This window comes from Cololabis saira, chromosome 9, assembly GCF_033807715.1.
Source record: "Cololabis saira isolate AMF1-May2022 chromosome 9, fColSai1.1, whole genome shotgun sequence".
NCBI classification, from domain to species: domain Eukaryota; kingdom Metazoa; phylum Chordata; class Actinopteri; order Beloniformes; family Belonidae; genus Cololabis; species Cololabis saira.
Genome location: NC_084595.1, coordinates 41,945,252 through 41,968,905, shown reverse-complemented (window position 1 = coordinate 41,968,905; position 23,654 = coordinate 41,945,252). Strand labels below are relative to the sequence as shown.

The window sequence follows — 23,654 nt, the reverse complement described above, 5'->3', positions numbered from 1 at the left end:
GGATAATGTTTTGTCAGTTACATGCACACAAGTGAAGTTGCATATAATGTAATGTAACCAGAATAAACCATTCATTCATTCAAGACCCACCACCAGGTCACCTCGTCCGACCAAGTCGTGTTCCACATCTTTAATCGTAGCTTTCATCTGGTTGATTTTGTAATGAATTGCAGCCGTGTTGTTTGTTATTTCTGCTTTCACCGCTTGCAACTCGTTCTTAAGAAAGTCCAAATCATCCGCAAGTGCATGTTTCAGCTCAGGTTTTTGTCACCGCTGCAATGTCCACCGTGATGGACAGCAGGATATCTGCCTTCAGGGTTTCAGCATTCATCCATGTAGGGATGGAAATCGATAAGATTTTTACGATTCCGATTCCATTTTCGATTCTGCTTAACGATTTGGTTCTTTATCGATTCTCATTTGGGAAAAAAGGACATGAATGGGGCCAATTAGTTAATTAATTACCTGCAATATTATTAGCCAAGCACATGCGCCATGAGCCAAGGGCATAACATTGCTGCTGCCGGGTTGAGAATGACTGACGTTGGTCCGGAGCTGATCAAAAACGTAACATCTATTGATTGTTATTGCTGCTGTGTGTGCAAATGTTTTAGCATGGTGGTAGTTTTTCCTCCCTTTGATGAAATATTCACTTGGCAAGTATTGCTAGTTCCCTGTTCTTGTCTTTTTTACTGAAATGTAACCAAACTTTTGAGCGTCTGTATCACTTGGGTGCCATGTTTACTGTTGACTGCTGGATACGTGCGTAAGCGTTGCCCCTTCAAGCTTCACTCACTCTCATTTTTTAACTTGGTATCGAACACGAGCCACAGACCCAGCAGCACATCTATCATCTCCTCCAGGTTCTACATCTTTAGTGTTGTTGTTTTCTTCGTTTATATCACACAATCAAATACGTCACAGCAGCTTCTCTCCAACCTCCTACTTCTGCTCCAGGTGCTGAATTGTAGTGAGAAAGAAACCAGGCCGAGCTGAGATGAGTAGAGCCGAGTAGGTGCTAGAGGAAAAGTGCCATAAAGGCGTTTTTGGATTGGATCCCGTAAATGCAAGGCTGTTATTTGTCCCCTCAGGCCTGAAGGTGAGTTGAGGGGAGGCGAGTCGGGAGGAGTTACCCGCCAACATAACGTCACCTGTGTAGAACAACGTATTGTTCCTACATCAGCAAGATTTGTACGCTGTTAGGATTTTAAGATTGTACACTGATGGTTGCTCTCAGTGCAGAACCACCCCCTGTTTTCATGACCACACTGATTAGCTGAGTTCTTCTTCAGGTGAGGATGGTGAAGAGGAACGGATGTTTAAGATTGATGGCTGTTTTTCTCTGGATTTTGGTTGTCGTAGATCTTTGCTGGGTTGGCATGTCGGATTAGAGATAAACAGAAAATATATGGCTGAAAGTGTGACATGTTTAGGTTTCTTTCCCTGCAGTTGGCCTCCCAGATAAGGTTCAACAGATAAAAGTTCAACATTGGCACCTCCCTTTTTCAGTATAAATACGACCAGATCGATGACCACAGTGTGCATTTCTCTCCTACCTCTGTGGTTTGAGAAAAGTAAACCTCCGGCTGGAAAACATTATGCACGATATAATAAAAGCTTGTATTAACTCTGATTCTGTTCCCTGGTTTTCTTATGGTTCACCAGACAAACAAACACGAGGATCTTTCAACGGCGTCAGACACACTGCAAAAACTCAAAATCTTATGTCTCATTTTTAGTCAAAAAAAATCTCATTACACGTAAAAAAAGACTCACTGGAAAAAACAACAATTTTCACCTGTTTCAAGTAGATTTTCACTTAAAATAAGTAGAAAAATCTGCCAGTGGAACAAGATTTTTTTGCTTGTAATGAGAAGATAAATCTTGTCCCATTGGCAGATTTTTCTACTTATTTCAAATGAAAATTTACTTAAAACAGGTGAAAATTGTCAAATAAGTTATTTTTCTGGTAATGACTCTTGTTTTAAGTGTAATGAGATTTTTTGACTAAAAATGAGACATTTTAACTAGAAATAAGAAATATTCCTGGTAAGATTTTGAGTTTTTGCAGTGTAGTTTTCACAACAAGCATGGATGAACATCAGGATCAGTGTTTCTTGGTCGGGTTCTGCTTCTTTCAAAGTGGCTTGTTCTCAGGTTCTGTGACCTACAATCCCCTCCCACGACCCGCCACCACACTTTAGTTCCATTTACAGAACTAACGGGGGTTAAGACGACTCTTGGTGGAGGGTAGGCAGAGGTGTCTTCAGTATTCACATTCATTACTCAGGTAGAAGTATAGATACTAGAGTTTAAAAATACTCCTGTAGAAGTTGAAGTATCAACTCAAGTTTTTTACTCAAGTAAAAGTATAAAAGTACTGGTTTCAAAACTACTTAAAGTATAAAAGTAAAAGTAATGTAAGGGGGAAAAAAGCCATTAAGGACAAAAGCCATTGAAAATGAATGCATCTTAGTATAATGTAAATATATTAAAGAAGCATATATGTGTACTATTGAGCATTAACATGTGTTTCAGAGAGCAGGAGATATGATGACTAGTTGCCTATAAGTATTGTAATGGTGCAAAAAGTCAAACTTCAGAAGCTTGTTATCATTTATCCTAACCTTTATTGGAATGTACATCCAAGTTTAGTTGCAGGAATCTGAGGGAACGGATGTAAGAACAAAACTGGACAAGAACATCTGAAACAACCACAACCAAATTCACTCTATCCGGATGGAGCAATTTAACTGGATAGTTTTTTTTTAAAGGCCGTAATGAAATAGAGTAACGAGGCTGTTTTTAAAATGTAAGGAGTAAAAAGTACAGATAATTGAGTGAAAATGTAAGGAGTAAAAGTAAAAAGTCGTCTGAAAAATAATTACTCCAGTGAAGTATAGATAACCAAAATTTCTACTTAAGTAAGGTAACGAAGTATTTGTACTTTGTTACTTGACACCTCTGAGGGTAGGAGAGATATTTGCGGGGCAGCTCGACATGCCACCTTGAGTTGGTCAATGTAAAAGCGGCATTTCAGTGTTAAACGCGGGGTATCTGCCGCTGGAAAAAGGGCTAGAAGGCCGTTACCTGTTTCCCTGATGCCGTTCCCCCGTCTCTAAGGAGCTGACCCGTTTGTGTGAGGTGGTTACCTGTGGCTGGGTGTCTGTCTGCCTGCCGGGACCCTCAGGACATCAGCGTGGAAACACCTGAGCTCTCTGCCCTGAACTGCACTGCAAAAACTCAAAATCTTAACAAGAATATTTGTCTTATTTTTAGTTAAAATGTCTAATTTTTACTAAAAAAAAAATCTCATTAAACTTAAAACAAGACTCATCACTGGAAAAAACAACAATTTTCACCTGTTTCAAGTAGATTTTCACTTAAAATAAGTAGAAAAATCTGCCAGTGGGACAAGATTTTTTTGCTTGTAATAAGAAGATAAATCTGGTTCCACTGGCAGATTTTTCTACTTATTTCAAGTGAAAATGTACTTGAAACAGGTGAAAATTGTCAAATAAGTTATTTTTCTGGTAATGAGTCTTGTTTTAAGTGTAATGAGATTTTTTGACTAAAAATGAGACATTTTAACTAGAAATAAGACAAATATTCCTGGTAAGATTTGCAGTGTAGTTTTCACAACGAGGATGGATGAATGACCCGCCACGCCACTTTAGTTGTGTTTACACCTGACCCGGGGTTAAGACGACTCTTGCAGGAGGGTAGGAGAGATATTTGCGGGGCAGCTCGACATGCCACCTTGAGTTGGTCAATGTAAAAGCGGCATTTCAGTGTTAAACGCGGGGTATCTGCCGCTGGAAAAAGGGCTATGAGGCCGTTACCCGTTTCCCTGATGCCGTTCCCCCCGTCTCTAAAGGAGCTGACCCGTTTGTGTGAGGTGGTTACCTGTGCATGGGTGTCTGTCTGCCTGCCGGACCCTCAGGACATCGGCGTGGAAACACCTGAGCTCTCTGACTGTTTCTTCACATGCTGTTTAACACCTTAATGGGATTCAGATAATCACCTGTTACACTCTCACTGCCTCACTCACCATTCTGTGTGTGTGTGTGTGTGTGTGTGTGTGTGTGTGTGTGTGTGTGTGTGAGGCAACAGACTCCAGGACCCAGAGTCTAGGACCAAAACTGTACCATAAAACCAGGTCAGAACCAGCCCTGACAGGAGGTGAGGGCTTGGGCTCGGCATCGCCACGGCAACACCAACCCTCGTTAACACAAGACTCAAGAGTGAAAAGATCAGACTTCTTTATTCCAGAGAAAGCTGATTGGCCAGAACAAAGAAACATACAGTCACATGACCAAAACAACCGTGCAGTAGGCCAGTGGGAGGAGAGCATGGTTACCATGGCAGCGGGGAGGGGGGAGGGGCTGCAGATTTAAAGTGACAGAGTGACAGTTTAATGTCTAAGAGACTGTTAGCACTGTTAGCATTCCGCATTCACAAAAAAAAAGGGCTTGTTAGCTCTGACCGAACAATCAATAGCTACGATTGATTATTGACAAGGTAACTGGGACATTTGCATAGATTCTGGACAGAGGCAGGCTGCAGGTTAACCTGATCTAAACTTCAACTTAAACAGGTAACTGTGACGAAGGGCGGGGGCTCTGGACGTCCACGGGGGGGGAAGTGAGACCCGTGTGTGACTGTGAATGTGGAACACGGGGACGTGGAGGTCAGAGGAACCGTTTAAGAGCTCTAGAGCGGGGACAGGTGAGGCTACGCTGTCTCACAGCCGGGGGGCCACGGGGGACTACACAAGGACTCGGGCTGTCTCACAGGCCAGAGAAGAAGAACAAAAGTTGTCAGTGGAGTAAAAACGTCGCCTACAGGCTTTAATACTGCGGGTTATTATTGATGGTACGCATCTTTGGCTGAAATATAACGTCTTTTTTTTTTTTAAACTAAAATACTGTTTCTTTTCTACAGGTGTCTGATCAGCTCTGATCACCACTTCACCCACCCTCACCTGTGAACCAGTCAGCAGCTTCAGATGCTATCAGTCCACTGAATAGGAATGTAATGTAATCAGAGCCTTGAATGGTGTGAGTAGATGATTCTGTCTACCCGCTAGATTTTGTCATTATTCTTTGGGTTGATAATGGCTTTCCCAGCTACTGCTATTGAAAACCAAACTCAGACTCAGTAGATGTTTTGTCACCATTCTACGCTCAACTACACTCAGTTATTTATTTACGGTGTGTCTTGCTGCATCTGAGTGTGTTTTTTGACACTGTATATACGTATATGTGTGATGATCCCCCACAAAATCACATGTCACTATATCTGATTGGATGTTAAGACTATGCTTTGCTGCTATTTGCTTGCTAAATTAATTGCTAAATTTGCTGATTTGTTAAATGTTGTTACTTTTATAGACTGTACGTTGTCTGTGTAAATCTTTTTGTGATGTTTGTTAAATTTGCTGATTTATTAAAGGAGCTTGAGGCTCCTTTTAAGAAATGAGACTCTCTAGCACCACCCTTCACCACGACGGCCGTCGGGGGTACTACAGCCAACAGTGAAGCCGGCACGGGAGAACGGGGAGAACGTGCATGCAGCGTCATGTGACGTCACATCCGCAGCCCAGCGCGGGAAATTCGGGACCGAATTGCAGCACATTTTGCAGCACACAGCCTGTTCAAGGCAACGGAGAGATACACTAGAGGAATCATTCTTTTGGGTTTGGAACGCTTCATCTGACATTATTACTAGAAAACTTAAAATGTATACGGATTTTTTTCATAAATCCTGCCACAATCCGGCCTCAAGCTCCTTTAAATGTTGTTACTTTTATAGACTGTACGTTGTCTGTGTAAATCTTTTTGTGATGTTTGTTGTGTATTTCTGAACTGTATTTTTATTTTTTTTATTTTTATCTTATTATTTTATTGTCTTATTGTTCGGACCCCAGGAAGGGTAGTTGATGTAAAAAACATCAGCTAATGGGGATCCAAATAAAATACAACTACACATTTCAGACCTAACCTTAACCCTGAACCTGAATTCTAACCGGTGACAAAACATCTACTGAGCCTAAGTTTCCTTTTCAATAGCAGTAGCTGGGAAAGCCATTATCAGTAGCCTAATAGGTAAATTAGCAGCTATTTATTATTAATATTTATGTTTAATTTATAACAAAGGGGCAGGGTTAAATAAGTTTTACTTCTACCTGCTCCTTTTCGGACACTGTTTTTTTTCCCCTGTTTGTATTACGTTTTTTTTGTTGTTGCTTTTTTTGCTGTATGTTTTGAATTTGTTTTAAAATGTTATATTTTTTTTTTCCTCATGTGTTCGAATTAAACAATTCAATCAATCAATCAATCAATCAATCAATCAATCAATCAACCCAAAGAATAATGACATAAATCTAGTGGGTAGACAGTATCATCTACTCACACCATTCAAGGCTCTGATAACACATGATACATTCATGTTCAGTGGACTGATAGCATTTGAAACGACCAGTGAAAGACCTGACAGCGGATAACCAGGACCCGGTACGTGGGATGGTTCCATTAACAAAGCAGATAAACAAAGCAGGTTCAACATTGTCTCTCTGTTGAATTATGTTGCTAAGCAACATCCGGTTTTTACATTTTAAATTTAAAAGAGCTGGACTTTAAAAGCGTTAACTTAGTAAAATAAAAACATGGACTGGTTTAACGGGTCTCCACCGGTTACATGATGAGTGTTGGACGTGGAGCGATCAGAGCTTCTCCTACACCCGTGACGGTGAGCGTCCTAGTAGGGCGTGGTCCCCTCCCACTCCAGCAGGTACTGGACCATCCCCTGGGGGGTGACGCGGCGGGCCAACACCTGGTACCTCTCCCCGTTGGTCAGCCGGCCCGCCGCTCCGAAGTAGGAGGAGATGGAGGAGTGGAGGTGGGAGGAGTCGGAGATCTGGGAGGGGTCTGACAGGAAGTGGGAGGGTTCTGTGGTCAGGGGGGAGTGGCCCGCCGCAGCCTCCATGATCTCGGTCGGCTCCTCCTCCGCCTCGCTGCGACTGGCCCAGTGGATGTAGCTGCTGGTGGGTAACTTCCTCTTCCTGCTGCCCACCCTCCTCCTGAGGACAGGGGGGGAAAGGTGGGGTTAGGAGTGAGCGGGTGAGGAAAGAGGGGGTTCTCTGCAGTACTGGAGTTGAGGGGGGGATGAGGGGGATGGCAACCCCCTGAAATAAAAACGGTCCAAATCATCCCCCCTGTAAAACTGCCATCCCCCCTTTCCATCCCTTATGTCATTTCATCAATGAATGTGGTTTTACTGATATTTCAACATTTAGAGTCATCACCAGAAAAATAACTTATTTGACAATTTTCACCTGTTTCAAGTAAATTTTCACTTGGAATAAGTAGAAATAAGTAAACCAGTGGGACAAGATTTATCTTCTCATTACAAGCAAAAAAATCTTGTTCCACTAGCAGATTTTTTACTTATTATAAGTGAAAATCTACTTTGAACTACGTGAAAATTGTTGTTTTTTCCAGTGATGAGTCTTGTTTTAAGTGTAATGAGATTTTTTATAATAAAATGAGACATTTTAACTAGAAATAAGACAAATATTCTTGTTAAGATTTTGAGTTTTTGCAGTGATCCATGTTACTTATCCTGGGAAGGAAGTTCACAAAACAGTTTTTATTGTTGTGTTTTGATGTATTTGATGTAAGCCCAGTGGATATTTAAAGCTTACAAAAGGCTGCATTTAACTGCTGCTATGTCATTCCTGCAGTATTTCTGCAGCTGTTTTGGTCAGTGCTATTATTTGTAATATATTATATTATTTGTAATCAGCACAAATTATCTGTCCCCATATGATAAAATCCACCATCCCCCCTGATTTCTTTTTTTTACAACTCGAGTACTGGTCCTCTGTCATGCTGGATTCACACTGAAAGCGTCAAAAATCGCCTGTGGAGGTTCGGGACGCCTGCATGGCGCTGCTTGCCAACACCTGCAGCGCTGCAGAACTGGAGGAACAAAGTGCATATAGTCTACATATATCTATATATAGCTGCACATCTTCAGTTTCCTATTTAACCGTGAATCACACTTTGGGAAGCCTTCTTTATATTTAGGGCCCGAGCACTTACAGTGCGAAGGCCCTATTGTATCTGTAGGAATTATTTTTTTTTTCTTCAGATGAAATGAGGGCCTTTTTGCCCCCCTAAACGTGCCCCAAAAGTCACCAAATTTTGCACCAACCAGGCGAAAACCCTGGCGAAAAATTTGCTATTTCATGGTTTGTATTAATGGGCGTGGCCTAATGGCTCAACAGCGCCCCCTAGAAAACTTTGTGCCTCAAGCCCCACAATACGGTTTGACGTACATGCACGAAAAATCGCTACACACCTGTATCATGTCACAACTTAAAGAAAAGTCTGTTGGCGCCATGGCTGAAACCGAACAGGAAGTCGGCCATTTTGAATTAATCGTGTCATTTTGGCGCAATTTATGCCGTAACGTACACCCAGGTGTGTTATACATCAAAATGTGCGTCTCCATCCCGCAACGATGCGCATTACTTTTCTCAGTCAAAAGTGTTACCGTGGCGACGATAGACGCCAAAATGCACGCCCACCCTTCATCTGATTGATCCATATCTGATAGTTCCTACTTTCTACCATAACTTTTGAATGGTTTGACATAAAGACTCGTGGGTGGTTTCATCCTCTAAATGTCCAGGCCTGAAGAATCTACATGAAGTCATACAAGCTTCCACTGCAGCCTGAACGTGCACAAGGGTGCGAGGGCCCGTTCATCGCTGCTTGCAGCTTTAATTTGGTGTTAATTCCGCATAGATAAGAATGAGTTTGATGCTCCTTAACCAGGTTGGTCCTGGATCAACATCAACCATCATCGTTGGTCCCGGTGAAGCTGCAGTCTGTCTGCGGTGAACACTGACACACCGGGTCGGAGGGGATTTGGTCATGATGTTTAAACTGTGTTTTCTTAATTAATAGGCACGGTTTTTAATTATTTTGCGTTGGATCAATGTAACAAGTAAAAAAGTTCGGACCATCCAGTTCCTCAACCATCAGTTATTGTTTCACATGAGCAGTTCAGGTAAAAACGGCAGTTAAATCAGCACAAATGTCTGCTGGATGAAATATATTAATTCCTGATAAAATAAGTTTGTTAGTGCACAGTTATGCTCATGTGTGCATGTGAATGTGAAAGTACAATCTGCATTGAGGCTTCTTGCTTCAGGAATCCTGGTCTGTGATTGGACGCTGCCTCGGCGTCGCCGCTGCTCATTTGCATAAAGTTCAGATTTTTCAACTTCAAATTGACGCTCTGGACGCCTCCGCCGCCTCTCGCAGCGAGCTATGAATGGCAACAGGACGCCTGTGGTGCTTTCACTGTGAATCCAGGGTCAGGCAGCAGCTGGGACCGGAGAAGGCCTACCTGAAGTGGTAGGAGGCGCTGGTGGTAGCAGAACCGGAGGTGGACGCGTCCGTGGAGTCCTGGTCGATGCTGACGCTCCTGCTGCAGCTGCTGGAGACACAACGACATCATGTACACACACTCACACGGGCATTAACCAGGACTAATCAGGGACGGGTCTGACCTCTTGAGGCTCTGCAGCTCGTCCAGGGTGAAGTCAAAGATGTTGGCCATGTGGTGGTTGGAGGTCCAGCTGCAGGACAGCTCACTCTGCAGAACAACAGACAGTCAAGTCAGTCTCCGGGCAGAAAGCTTCAGCATTTACACGGCACCAAAAGAAGGAGTCTTACATTGGGAATGGCGTCCTCCAGGAGCCACTTGGACTTCCGCTTCTTCCTGTCAGCCGAGCCACTGGAAAAACAACAGCACACTAGTTCTGAGGTGGTTCTGGTTCTAAGGCAGGGGTCTGCAACCCAAAATGTTGAAAGAGCCATATTGGACCAAAAACACAAAAAACAAATATGTCTGGAGCCGCAAAAAAAAAGAAAAGTCTTGTATAATCCTTAGAATGAAGCCAAATGGCGAAAGGCTAAATGTTGAGAAAAAAGTCGAAATGATGAGGTAAAGGTTGAAATGTCGAGATTAATGTTGAAGTACAATTTCGAGAAAAAGTTGAAATTTCGAGAAAAAAGTCGAAATGTTGAGATTAAAAAGGAAAAGGGAAGAAAAAAGAGAAAAAAAGGAAAAAGAAAAAAAAGAAAAAAAATAAGAAAAAAAGAAAACAAAAACATTTTTGAAAAAACTCCAGGAGCCACTAGGGCGGCGCTAAAGAGCTGCATGCGGCTCTAGAGCCGCGGGTTGCCGACCTCTGGTTTAAGGTAAGGTAACTTTTTGATACCCGAAGGTAGATTTGTTTGCAGGTAAAAAGTAGAAACTTACAACACCTTACAGTACAGTGACACAAGACAAACAGGAGAATAACAAAACAAAACATTGACAGACAAACAAAACAAATGTTCCAGATTGAATAAGCAATATAATAGATAATAAATAAATAAATAAATAGACCTAGATGGGAAATCATGTCCTATTTAGGGCATTAATAGCTGAGGGGACAAAACGACATTTATACCTTTTAGTTTTGCACGAGGGCATTTTAAACCTCCGGCCAGAAGGGAGATACTGGAATTGGCCATACAGGACTGTCTCAGAAAATTAGAATATTGTGATTTTCTGTAATGCAATTACAAAAACAAAAATGTCATACATTCTGGATTCATTACAAATCAACTGAAATATTGCAAGCCTTTTATTATTTTAGTATTGCTGATCATGGCTTACAGCTTAAGAAAACTCAAATATCCTATCTCAAAAAATTTTTGATTATATATATATATATATATATAATAAAAACTATAATCAACAATATTAAAATAATAAAAGGCTTGCAATATTTCAGTTGATTTGTAATGAATCCAGAATGTATGACTTTTTTTTTTTTTTTTTTTTTTTTATAAATTGCATTACAGAAAATAAAGAACTTTATCACAATATTCTAATTTTCTGAGACAGTCCTGTATAGTGGATGAGATGTATCATCTAAGATGGATCAGCTAGTCTCTAGCTGCCCATTAAAGAGGCATCTACGTTGAGTTGTGGCTCTCCAATTAGCTTACTGGCCCACCTCACAATCTGATTAAACAGGTTTTTATTTTTTAGGGTTAAGTTGCCAAACCAGGACACTAAACTAAAAGAGATCATAGATTCAAGAAAACTTTTATAGAACATGGTGAGCAGCTTTTTATCAATGTGAAAAGATGACAGCTTCCTTAAGCAGATCCAGTCTAACCAGCAAACCCCACTAGTTTTGGTCCTGGATGGACACGTTGACCCCGGGGTGGGACCAGTACAACTTCAACTCTCACCTGTTCAGCTGCTTCTTCTGGGCCCGCCCGCCGTCATTCTGAACGCGCTCGGGGAACAGCTTGGAGGGGGGATTGGGAGGAACCCGGGTCCTCAGGCGAAAGATGCACTTCCTCTTCTTGATCTCCTTCCCACACAAGAACCTGAACACACATGTTTACGCGTCACACACTCGTTTACGCGTCACACACTCGTTTACGCGTCACACACACGTTTACGCGTCACACACACGTTTACGCGTTTCACGCGCTCAGAAAGACACTGGGATGAGGCGTCTTACTTGCTCTTGTATTTATTCAGAGCGTCCAGGAGGAGCTGCCCTCTGTCTGCAGGAGGAGTGTTAGACAGCTGAAAAAAACAAACATTCAAGTTGCAGTTGGTTGGTTGTAATTGTAAAGTTACAAAAACACCATTATTTTATCACAATAATACATAAACTAAGTTTTTTGAGTAACAAATCTGCTCTTTTTAAATGTTTTCTTGTATATGTTGGTGTGGTTTTCTCTAGTAAAGCGAGGGATTGGCTGTAACGTTTTGAGTCACTTCTTGTTTTGCACAGCCGTTTCCACTAATCTTTTTAGTCCAAACTGGTTTTTGATAGTCTGTGGTTGGTACTTTTCAATTAAGCACCTTTAACCTTCTGTAACTTTCATCGTCACCAATCAGCGGTACATTTTCTATCTGTTAGCCTCTTAGCATGGCCTCTAAATCCAATATAATCAAAAGATACAGAACATTAGTGTGATACAAAAATATATATATACATACATAGTTGTTGTAATCATAATATTTATATACCAAAAAATGTAATGATTGGTCTTTGGTTTCCTTTTGTTTTCACTAGTCTAGAGATTGTTTTTGTTTCCTCTAAGCATTGATTATTTACTTTCTCTGTTAGTTGTTTTTCTGAGATCCGTCTTCTGTTTGTTTTTTTGCTTGATTTCCTGTCATATTTACATTTGTCTTCCTTCTTGTTTTGCATGTGTGTTTACTTTGCTGTTTTTGTTGTTGTTGTTGTAGATTGTTTGTCCTTGTTGTATTAGTACAGTAGTAGTACTATGAAGTAAACAAAGTTAAAAAGGGTAGGCACAATAAGCTTAGGCTTCAGCCTACACCTTTTGGTCGGTTTATTCCTTACTTCTTTTTTTTTTTATTTCTTTCCTACAAAAGAAATGAAATGCAATGTATTTATCAATGGAAACTGATCGACCAAATAAACTACTTCATCATCATCATCTTCATCCTCATCCTCTTCTCCCACCGTTTCTCCCTCTTACTGCTCAGTGTGGGAAATATTTCGCTATTCCTCTGCCTCCTTCAGCAAAGACGGGAAGTGGGCTGAAGTTTAGTTTATTTATAGCATTGAGGCTCATGGTTACTGACCGGGAGCCTCAAAAAATAAATAAATGAAAAAAATAGAATGGGAAGTTCAGCTTTAAATGACATGTGATTTAACACTCTGGTCCAGCTCAGGGTTCTGCTTTACCTTTCCGAGCTGCAAATGGTCCCAGTTGGCCGAGACGAAGGCCAGGATCTCGTCCAGCTCGAAGTATTTCTTCTTGCTGCTGACGGACAGGTTGTAGAGGACCAGGTGGACGACGTCAACCCACCGGAGAGACAGGCGGCGGACGCACTCTGAGCCTTTGTTACACACCGCACACAGGAACAGGTAGAACCTGGGGAAGAGGAGGAGCTTCAGTACGTGACACCAAGACAGACCGACGGGAGCAGGGGACGGCAACCCAAAATGTTGAAAGAGCCGTATTGGACCAAAAACACAAAAAACTAATATGTCTGTATAAGTCTTGTAGTCTTAGTTAGAACTGGGGGAATTATTATGCACTTTGAGAAAAAAGTCAAAATTTCGAGAAAAAAGTTGAAATGTCGAGATTAATGTTGAAGTACAATCTCGAGAAAAAAGTCAAAACGTTGAGAAAAAAGTCGAAATGTCGAGAAAAAAGTCGAAATGTCGAGAAAAAAAGTCAAAATCTCGAGATTAATGTTGAAGTAAAATCTCGAGAAAAGTCGAAATGTTGAGAAAAGTCGAAATGACGAAATGACGAAAAAAAAGTCGAAATGTCGAGATTAAAAAAGGAAAAAGGAAGAAAAAAAACAAAAAAAAAAGAAAACAGAAGAAAAACAGAAGAAAAAAAAGGAAAAAAAAGAAGAAAAAAAAGAAAAAAGAGAAAAAAAGAAGAAGAAAAAAAAAGGAAAAAAAAGAAGAAAAAAAAGAAATTAGAGAAAAAAAGAAGAAAAAAAAAGGAAAAAAAAGGTTAAACATTTTTGAAAAAGCTCCAGGGAGCCACTAGGGCGGCGCTAAAGAGCCGCAGGTTGCCGACCCCTGAACGGGTGCCACAGGACCAGGACTCACCTGTCTCCAAACATCATGGACTCCTGCAGACACTGAGTGCAGGCCTCGTGGAACCACTGCTGACACCGGAAACACTGCAGCATCTTCAGGTACCACCTGCACACACATCACGTGATCAGAGTCCAGGTACAACACGTATAGACACTGAGGGAGACTGGGGGACATCTTACTCTCCAGGGCCGCCACAGTAACAGTAACATTGCTGCTGGTTGGTTCGGTGCTGGGAGTCCCAGTCCAGAGAGTCCAGCTCGTACGGCAGAACCTGCTTCATGGCCCACAGGGCTTTGGCTATGGGGCCTTTCTTCAGAGCGCCCCCTTTCTGTGAGGAGAGATCAGGTGAGGTCAGAAACAAGGACGGTCCAGACACACGGACACGGCTCAGAGACAAACTTAGAGGTCAGGGATAGGGCTGCAACCATTCGTTGACGTTGTCGACAAAAATCCATAATTAAAATTGACGACAATTAATTCCATTGTCGACAATTGTCGCCAGACGTGTTTTTCCAATGGAGTGAGGCGTCTCACTTCAATACAATCTCTGCGTCTCAGCTGAACGGTAGCGGTTAAACAAAAATGACGGCATCCTGTACAGCAGCTGCATGTAACAAAACTTCAAAAGTTCGGGAGCATTTTAGCATCGATACGGCGCATAAAAAGAAGCTTGCAAGGTTTGCAAAGCAGACCTTGTTTATCACCGGAGCACGTCGGTAACGCACGAGCATTTGAAGAAAAAGCATGTCGGACAGTTGAAGGAAACGGACTCGCCTTGGTAAGATTTTAAGCGTATTTTGGCTTCAAAAGAGAGCCGGAGGTGGTCCAGTTTGGGAACCACAGGATTGAATCTCTGCCTTTTACAGATGATGTTGTCCTGTTGGCTTCATCAGACCGGGACCTTCAGCATGTGCTGGGGGGGTTTGAGGCCGAGTGACAAACGGCTGGGATGAAAATAAGCACTTCCAAAACCGAGGCCATGGTTCTCCACCGGGAAAGGGTGGGGTGCCTTCTCCGGGTGGGTGGCGTGAGATTGACAGACGGATCGGTGCAGCGTCCGCGGTTATGCGGTCGATGTACTGGACCGTCGTGGTGAAGAGGGAGCTGAGTCGAAAGGCGAAGCTCTCGATTTACCGGTCAATCTACGCACCTACCCTCACCTATGGTCATGAACTTTGGGTAGTGACCGAAAGGACAAGATCGCGGATACAAGCGGCCGAGATGAGTTTCCTCCGCAGGGTGGCTGGACATTCCCTTAGAGATAGGGTGAGGAGTTCGGTCACCCGGGAGGAGCTCGGAGTCGAGTCGCTGCTGCTTCACATTGAGAGGAGTCAGCTGAGGTGGCTTGGGCATCTGTACCGGATGCCTCCTGGACGCCTCCCTAGGGAGGTGTTCCAGGCATGTCCCTCCTCCCGAGGGAGGTGTTCCAGGCATGTCCCTCCTCCCTAGGGAGGTGTTCCAGGCATGAGATTATCCGTGCGTCCGAAAAGCCATACTAAACAGTATATACACTTAGGCCTGGGACGATAATCAATAAATCAATTAATCGCACGATAAATGAAAATGGACTCGATAATTTTTCCAGCCTCGATAAATGGCCATATGCATGCATATTTGTTTTCTTCGTCTCCGGCCTCCAAACACACTGGATGACAAGAGGGCTCACTCGGTCTTAGCACCTGGGCGCGTTTGTTCCTTAGCGGAAAAAAATTAACGGAGTGAACCATCTTGTCAATCATTCAGACTCTTTGTATCTGTGGGGGGGGCGGAGCCTCGGGTTGAATCCCCCGAGTTGAATCCCCCGGGCAGACTGCGCGGACCCCACCTGTTTGCCTCTTAACGGTTTCACGCCCTCTTGAACTCTCTCTTCAAAGTTCTTTTCAACTTTCCCTTAAGGTACTTGTCGACTATCGGTCTCGTGCCGGTATTTAGCCTTAGATGGAGTTTACCACCCGCTTTGGGCTGCATTCCCAAACAACCCGACTCCGAGAAGACCGGACCCCGGCGCGACGGGGGCCGTTACCGGCCTCACACCGTCCACGGGCTGAGCCTCGATCAGAAGGACTCAGGCCCCCGACCGACACCGGGCAAGCGGTCTTCCGTACGCCACATTTCCCACGCCCGCCGCTCGGACGGGGATTCGGCGCTGAGCTCTTCCCTCTTTGCTCGCCGCTACTGAGGGAATCCTTGTTAGTTTCTTTTCCTCCGCTTAGTAATATGCTTAAATTCAGCGGGTTGTCTCGTCTGATCTGAGGTCGTAGGCGAAAAAGAGGAGAGCGCGGGTGGAGAGGAGAGGGGCGGTGGCGGCCGGCTGTCTCTCTCCCTCCAGCCCGCGGCTCAGTGCTCGGGTGATTGCCGGGCGTGCCGGCGCGACGAGGGGACGAGCCGGAGCTCCGTCACCCCACGCGTCCGCCGCCAAGATCCCCCAAGTGGATGGGAGCGTGTGTCCGCCTCCGCCGGCCTTCGCAGGCGCAGTGGTACGCGGTCAGCGCAGAGACCTGAGTCCACCGGCAGCCGCGCCCACCCCGCCGGAGATGGCACTCCCTTTTTCCTCTCACCCCCGCGGGTGAGAGCTGCTGTTTGGGGGGGGTGGCGGTTTCTGCGAGGGGTGCGGAGGTCCCCGGGCGGGTCCCGCACGTCGCGACCGGGCGTCCCGACGGTCTGTACTTGGGGGCACGAAGGCTCGAACCCCCGTTTGCTTGTTTTATTTGTTTTGTATATTTAAAAGTTCTCCAATGTCAAATATAGGTTTAATTATTACATTTGAAAGGGTGTACTTGCATTATTATGATATATTAACATTACATAAGTGCTTATTTTGGTCGCGACAATAATATCGTTTATCGTCAATAATTTGTGGGACAATATATCGTCCAGCAAAATTTGTTATCGTCCCAGGCCTATATACACTCAAAAAGTATTCTTAAGTTCGGCACACTTTTGAGTAAATATCAGTAGTATTATGCATTAATTGGGACGTACTACTCACAGCCACACGGCACTTCCTGCCGTTGGGAGGGGGAGTTGTTACCATGGTAACAGGGAGGGGGAGTTGTTACCATGGTAACAACTCCTGTCACAGCAGCAGTAGCAGCACCACTCCGCTCTTTCCCGTTTAACCTGGCCCAAACAAGATTATATAATATTATATATGAATATTATAATTTTATATATGAATATTATTATACTTAATATTATACTTATGACATATACGTATCTGCGCAGCACTTAACAACCAAACACCGCTGCATTGCATTGTGGGAAGTTCTGCTTAGCTAGTGTCCATCAATCCACACTAATACATTTCTCCGTACATACTAATGTTTCGGACGCACTAAAAAATCTCACATACTGTTTTTGCTACTCATTAGGGGGGAAGTATGAGATTTCCCACGCAGCTCATGACTTTTGGCTGGCCTGGGAACGGTAGAGCCATTCAGAATCAGAGCATTTGTGTTCAGTTCAACACATTCAAGGACACACTCACTGGTGCGTGCGTGTGGACACTAGTCTCTTCACATCACATGACCTTCATCAATCAGAGTTGTACTTGTCTTTTTTTTTTCACAATAAAAGTATGAAGTGAAGAACCATCAGAAAAAACAGGAATTTGACAGAAGAGACATTACCCTGACAGCCAGAGCAAAGACGCAACGTCTGCAGAACCAGGGACTGAGACTGCTGCCCTCTGCTGAAGGAACATGACACAGCTGGTGGAAGCCTGTCACACACACACAAATAAAGAAAGGTGATCAGGTTCATGGTTTGAGTTAGAAACTTGTTTTACTGCTGATAAACAACTACACTCACCAATGCCACACTTCCCACAAATCAGAATCTGGTTGTTCATCTTTGATTGAGTGTCACAGCTCGACTCCACCCCTCTACACACAGAGCAACGAGGCTCCTCTCCAGGAACTCCAGCTGCAATGGGATTGGACAGGAGCAGGTGAATGACAGAGTAAAGAGATGGAAAACTCAGGGAAAATGATGATGAAGGATCATTTTCCTTCATCACCCCCTTTACTCTGATCTCCGGTGGGCCAGGCTACGTGGGGCAGCATGGGATGTGGGAGACAAGGGGAGGTAGGGGTCGAGAAGAAAATTGGGTAAAAAAGCCAGAGGAGGAATCAAACGGGGAGGAGTCAACAAGGAAAGACTGAACAAGAGGACCCTTCGGGGAAAGACACAAGAAAAAAAAAGCAAATGAGAAAGGAGGCAATAGTTGAGGAAGGAGTGAAGAATCAGGGAGTCTGAGTGAGCTGGGAATGGATGTGTATGGATGTCAGTCAACTAGGAAGATGTCAACCAATTAGGTGTGTATGGATGTGAATAAACTAGTGATGCACCGAATGTATATAACATATATGGTGGAATAAGTGGGGAAAGAAAACAAACAATTAATAACGGCATGTTTAGATGACGCAATCAAACAGCGAACGGTGTGGAGTGAGGGGCGTGCGGTGTTAAATGCAGCAAACAAGTCTGCTAATAATCATAATAATAAGCTGTATTTAACATAAAAGCAATAAAACAAATAATAGCACTGAAGAGTGCTTAAGAGAAATGGAGATATGATACAATAATATAAATTATTAGGTAGACTACTTGTATGGGAAAGGGATTGATTTTCTTTTTCTTTATTTTGTTGTATCCACTTCTTTTGCACTTTTTTCACAATGTTATAGGCCTAGAGTTATAGGCCTAATGTAAGAGAAAGATGGCCAAAAATTTTTTTTTACTTATTTATTTATTTATTTTAAGTTATTGTGCCTTGTTGATATAATGTCTGCTGGAATATTTTAAAAAAATGCTGGGAAATTAAAAAATGTCCAGTTGTTCATGTTCAAAAAATATTTCTACCTTGTAATTTTCTAAAAGATTTTTTTCTTTGAAAAGCATGACATTTATTTGATTGATGCAATGGTGAAAACATTTACAAAAAAAATGAAAAACTGCGAAGAACCATTGTTCGGTATGTTATTCGATATTCGGCCAAGTGTTTATTATTATTTTCGGTTTTGGCCACAAATTTTCATTTTGGTGCATCACTAGAATCAACTAGGAAAAAGTCAACAAATGAGGTGCGATTGAATGTGAGTGGATTGGGAAGGAACAAGCAGGCACATCTGGCTCACTAGTCTGATTGAATCCAGGAAGGAAAACTGGTGCTGATGGAGTTCTGGGTAAAGTTAGTCAGTCTAGGGCTCTGGGCCGAGCTGGCTGTTCCAGTTTCTGCCAGGACTAGTGGTGAACATGAGAAGCTGCTGACCGGCTGGACCGGCTCACAGCCTTCAGTAGTGGATAAAGGCTGCTGCTACTTTGCAAGTAAAAGATAACTGTTATTCTGATTTGTTTCTGCTAAATGTTTCACCATTTCCTCATCCCTTTCTTACCGTGTTGGATGTCCTTCCAGAGCACCCAGAACTTGGAGTTGTCCTCAAACGTGACGAAGCAGCTCTGCCTGGGAGGGCTCACCTGTCAGCCAATAAGAGGACAGAGTCAGCCAAGACAATACGAGGACGATGTTTCCTCGGCCAATCAGAGTACACTAGTGGGGCTCACACTCTACCAACAATTAATCATGATAATATTTCATGATAATCCACATGGTCATCTACGGAAGAGCATTAGGGCCATGCAGGAGAAAAAATATTTGAGAGGGGAAGATTTTTTTTTTATTGTGCACTTCAAGAAAAAAGTTGAAATTTCAAGAATAAAGTTGAAATACATTTCAACTTTTTTCTCGACATTTCGACTTTTTTCTCAAAGTGCATAATGAAAAAAAAAAAAATCTTCCTCCTCTAAAATATTTTTATTTTTCTCCTGCCTGGCCCTAATGCTCTTCCTTAGTTATCTATTATGTAAATAGGTTTATTTATTTGTTGTTACTTTACATATTGGTATTCAATGTTTTAATAATTAATTGTATAATTTGTGTCATTTTCTGACAGGGTCCGGCTTGGTTGTACCGTTAACTTTCACTGCTGGGACTGGTCTCCAGCTGACCTTTGCGACCCTATAGCTTTTTTATTTATTCATATTATTTTTAATTGTCTCTTTATTTCCCGATTTTTAATATTTTTTTTATTTCCCATTTCCTCATTAAAAGTCATGTTCATTGTGATTCATGTTCTCCAAACATCTGCAGCCTGGACAAAACAAATTATCACTTCATCTTGGTAAAACAAAATGCATCATATTTGGGAATAAGCTGGTGAGTTTAAGCAGAAACCTAACAATAAATACTGAAATTGAAATACTGTAGTAACAGAAAACAAATTCCTTGGAGTCATTTTGGATGATAAACTAAGCTGGAAATCGCACATAAATCATGTTAAATCTAAAACGTCAAAATCCATTGCAATTCTCTACAAAGCTAATTATTTCCCCTCTCAAAATGCATTAATCACTTTATATTACTCATTGATAGCTCCATATATGACATACTGCATTGAGGTCTGGGGAAACACTTATAAAACAAATACCAATCCAATATTTTTATTACAAAAGAAAGCCATAAGAATCATCAGTAAAAAACATTTCCGTGAGTCGACCAACCCACTATTCATCTGCTTAAAAATTCTGAAATTCTAATATTACAATACAAACCATGTACAAAGCCAGAAACAAACTTCTACCTCCACATGTCCAGAATCTGTTTAGAATGAGGGACACCAGATACAACATGAGAGGAACTTTATTATTTGAAAAACCGAAGACCCGAACCAATGTGGAAAAAAAAAAAAAAATCCCTGTGTATCTGTCAAAGGGGTGAACATCTGGAACAACTGTCCTGTAAATATCACATCATGTTGTACACTATTCATCCTTAAAATACTTTATACAAATTATGTAATTTCTCGTTATTGTATGGAAAATTAAGTTTGCCAACTTCTGTACTGTTATATTTTGGGTTTTGCGCAATGCACTTTTTATTTTTGCTATGATGGGAAATTTAAGTTTATTTTTGGCTGTTTTGAGATATGCGCTATTTTTTATTTTTGCTATGATGGGAAATTTAAGTTATTCTTGGGTTTTGAGCTCTGTGACTTTTTTAATTTTGCTATGATAGGATATTTGAGTTTACTGATAATTCATTTCAAAGTCTTGAGTTTTGCTCTTTTGTATTTGCTGTAACCAAGGTACCAGTAAAAGGGGTAGGTATATATAAGCCTTGCTTCTACCTACACCCTTTCAGTTACAAATGTACCGAAATAAACATTAATTCATTCATTCATTCATTCAACACCTGTGACGGAAGACAAACCCTCATACCCTCTGGATCTTTCCCAGGTAGTAGAGTCCATCTGACCAGTGACAGAGCACGAACTGTCCGACGCTCAGGCTGGACTCGGCTGCCTCCTCCGGGACTCCTCTCCTGTGGCAGGCCCCGGCCCCCGGGGACCCCTGGGGCTCCAGCCCGCAGAACGGTTCAAGCAGCTCCTCAAACATCCTGCACATGTTCAGACCACACACTTTTAAAGTACTGGATGTCACTTAGACGTTTTCACCAGAGAGGTTTTGAGGTTTCCGTCTTTACACTGCACAGTGCCGTGTTGTAAATCACAGCTGAAAGTGGCTTCCACATTCTTCAAGCGATATCAAGCTCCACCACTCCAACCTCTGTACTGAGGCTCATCGAAACTATGAAAGGCAAGGCAAGTTTATTATAAACCTGCAGTTCCTCTACTGACCACAAACGGTCAGCAGAGGAACTGCAGGTTTTTGTCAAGTTAGATCCGGGGTCGGCAACCTGCATGCAGCTCTTTAGCGCCGCCCTAGTGGCTCCATGGAGCTTTTTCAAAAATGTTTGACCCTTTTTTTCCTTTTTTTCTTCTTTTGATCCTTTTTTTCTTCTTTTTTTTCCTTTTTTTCTCAGTTTTTTCTTCCTTTCCTTTTTAATCTCGACATTTCGACTTTTTTCTCAACATTACGACTTTTTTCTCAAGATTGTACTTCAACATTAATCTCGACATTTCGACTTTTTTCTCGACATTTCGACTTCTTTCTCGACATTTCGACCTTTTTCTCAACATTTCGACTTATTTCTCAAGATTGTACTTCAACATTAATCTCGACATTTCGACTTCTTTCTCAACATTTCGACTTATTTCTCGAGATTGTACTTCAACATAATTCTCGACATTTCAACTTTTTTCTCGACATTTCGACTTTTTTCTCGACATTTCGACTTTTTTTTTTACAAAATTTCAACTTCTTTCTCAACATTTCGACTTATTTCTCGAGATTGTACTTCAACATTAATCTCGACATTTCGGCTTTTTTCTCGACATTTCGACTTCTTTCTCAACATTTCAACTTTTTTCTCGAGATTGTACTTCAACATTAATCTCGACATTTCAACTTTTTTCTCGACATTTCGACTTCTTTCTCAACATTTCAACTTTTTTCTCGAGATTGTACTTCAACATTAATCGAAATTTCGCCTTTTTTCTCGAAATTTCGCCTTTTTTCTCGATATTTCGCCTTTTTTCTCAACATTTCGACTTTTTTCTCGAGATTGTACTTCAACATTAATCTCGACATTTCGACTTTTTTCTCGACATTTCGACTTCTTTCTCGACATTTCGACTTTTTTTTTTTTTTTACAAAATTTCGACTTTTTTCTCAACATTTCGACTTTTTTCTCAACATTTCGACTTATTTCTCGAGATTGTACTTCAACATTAATCTCGACATTTCAACTTTTTTCTCGACATTTCGACTTCTTTCTCGACATTTCGACTTTTTTTTTTTTTTACAAAATTTCGACTTTTTTCTCAACATTTCGACTTTTTTCTCAACATTTCGACTTATTTCTCGAGATTGTACTTCAACATTAATCTCGACATTTCAACTTTTTTCTCGACATTTCAACTTTTTTCTCGACATTTCGACTTCTTTCTCGACATTTCGACTTCTTTCTCGACATTTCGACTTTTTTCCCAACATTTCGACTTTTTTCTCAACATTTTGACTTTTTTCTCGAGATTGTACTTCAACATTAATCTCGACATTTCGACTTTTATCTCGACATTTCGGCTTTTTTCTCAACATTTCAACTTTTTTCTCGAGATTGTACTTCAACATTAATCGAAATTTCGCCTTTTTTCTCGAAATTTCGACTTTTTTCTCGAGATTGTACTTCAACATTAATCTCGACATTTCGACTTTTTTCTCAACATTTCAACTTTTTTCTCGACATTGTACTTCAACATTAATCGAAATTTCGCCTTTTTTCTCGAGATTGTACTTCAACATTAATCTTGACATTTCGACTTTTTTCTCGAAGTGCATAATGAAAAAAAAAATCTTCCCCCAGTTATAACTAATATAGAAACATGCAGCATGTGTTTCCTTCATTCTAAGGCTGAAACAAGACTTTTCATTTTTTGCGGCTCCAGACATATTAGTTTTTTGTGTTTTTGGTCCAATATGGCTTTAAAACATTTTGTGTTGCCGACCCCTGAGTTATAGGGAACCTGGTTCATTCCCTGGTTCAATCACACGCTGTGATTGACTTGTGGCCTGTCTGATTCTGACAGCACTGAGCATGCGCAGTGCATCCCTCCATCACATTCCGTTAACTCTGTAACCACATTCACCACCACACCCACCGCTCATTAACTAACGGTAAAACCATCTCTAACTCCGTTACGACCGGGTAAACCCCACAGCTTCTGCGTCATTACGGTTAGATCCCCGCAGATAAATAGTTGGACGGGTTGAACAGATGCTGTGGGAGAAAGTAAACGGGCCGACCAGAGCCGTCTCACCTCCTGTTAACAGGACCGTCCTCTTCACTGTGGATTCTCTACCGCTCTGCAGCAAAACCCCAGTCAGAACAGTCTGCCTTCAGACGAGAGAGGTTGACAGGCTGCGTCCCCGCGGGTCTGGCCGTGGCTCCGTTGCTCTGGCTCGTTTTCGCGGCGCTACACTTCAAACTCCCACTATCGCCATTTTTGCA

General features: G+C 41.9%; 2 protein-coding genes across 3 annotated transcripts in view; both read right to left on the bottom strand.

The window, feature by feature from the left end:
• The window catches only part of dab2ipa (DAB2 interacting protein a), a 60,577-nt gene extending 57,392 nt beyond the window's left edge, over positions 1 to 3,185 (bottom strand). Inside the window, exon 1 of the mRNA XM_061729611.1 lies at positions 3,153 to 3,185. The gene's annotated coding sequence lies outside the window, so the exon portion shown is untranslated. The remainder of the gene's footprint in view (positions 1 to 3,152) is intronic.
• Positions 3,186 to 6,484: 3,299 nt separating this feature from the next.
• phf19 (PHD finger protein 19) lies at positions 6,485 to 23,654 on the bottom strand. Of its 2 annotated transcripts, none has more exons than XM_061730138.1 (14): positions 23,464 to 23,654; positions 20,963 to 21,140; positions 19,081 to 19,162; positions 17,495 to 17,608; positions 17,314 to 17,405; positions 13,864 to 14,012; positions 13,694 to 13,789; positions 12,809 to 12,998; positions 11,603 to 11,670; positions 11,325 to 11,465; positions 9,750 to 9,810; positions 9,584 to 9,669; positions 9,421 to 9,510; positions 6,485 to 7,081 (listed from the first exon to the last, which is right to left on the bottom strand). In XM_061730138.1, exons 2-14 carry the CDS (start codon positions 21,137 to 21,139, stop codon positions 6,760 to 6,762), a joined length of 1,668 nt encoding a protein of 555 aa, XP_061586122.1. In that variant the 5' UTR covers position 21,140; positions 23,464 to 23,654; the 3' UTR covers positions 6,485 to 6,759. The 2 variants fall into 2 exon arrangements, with proteins under 2 accessions (XP_061586122.1, XP_061586123.1); XM_061730139.1 differs by having other exon boundaries at positions 9,421 to 9,507.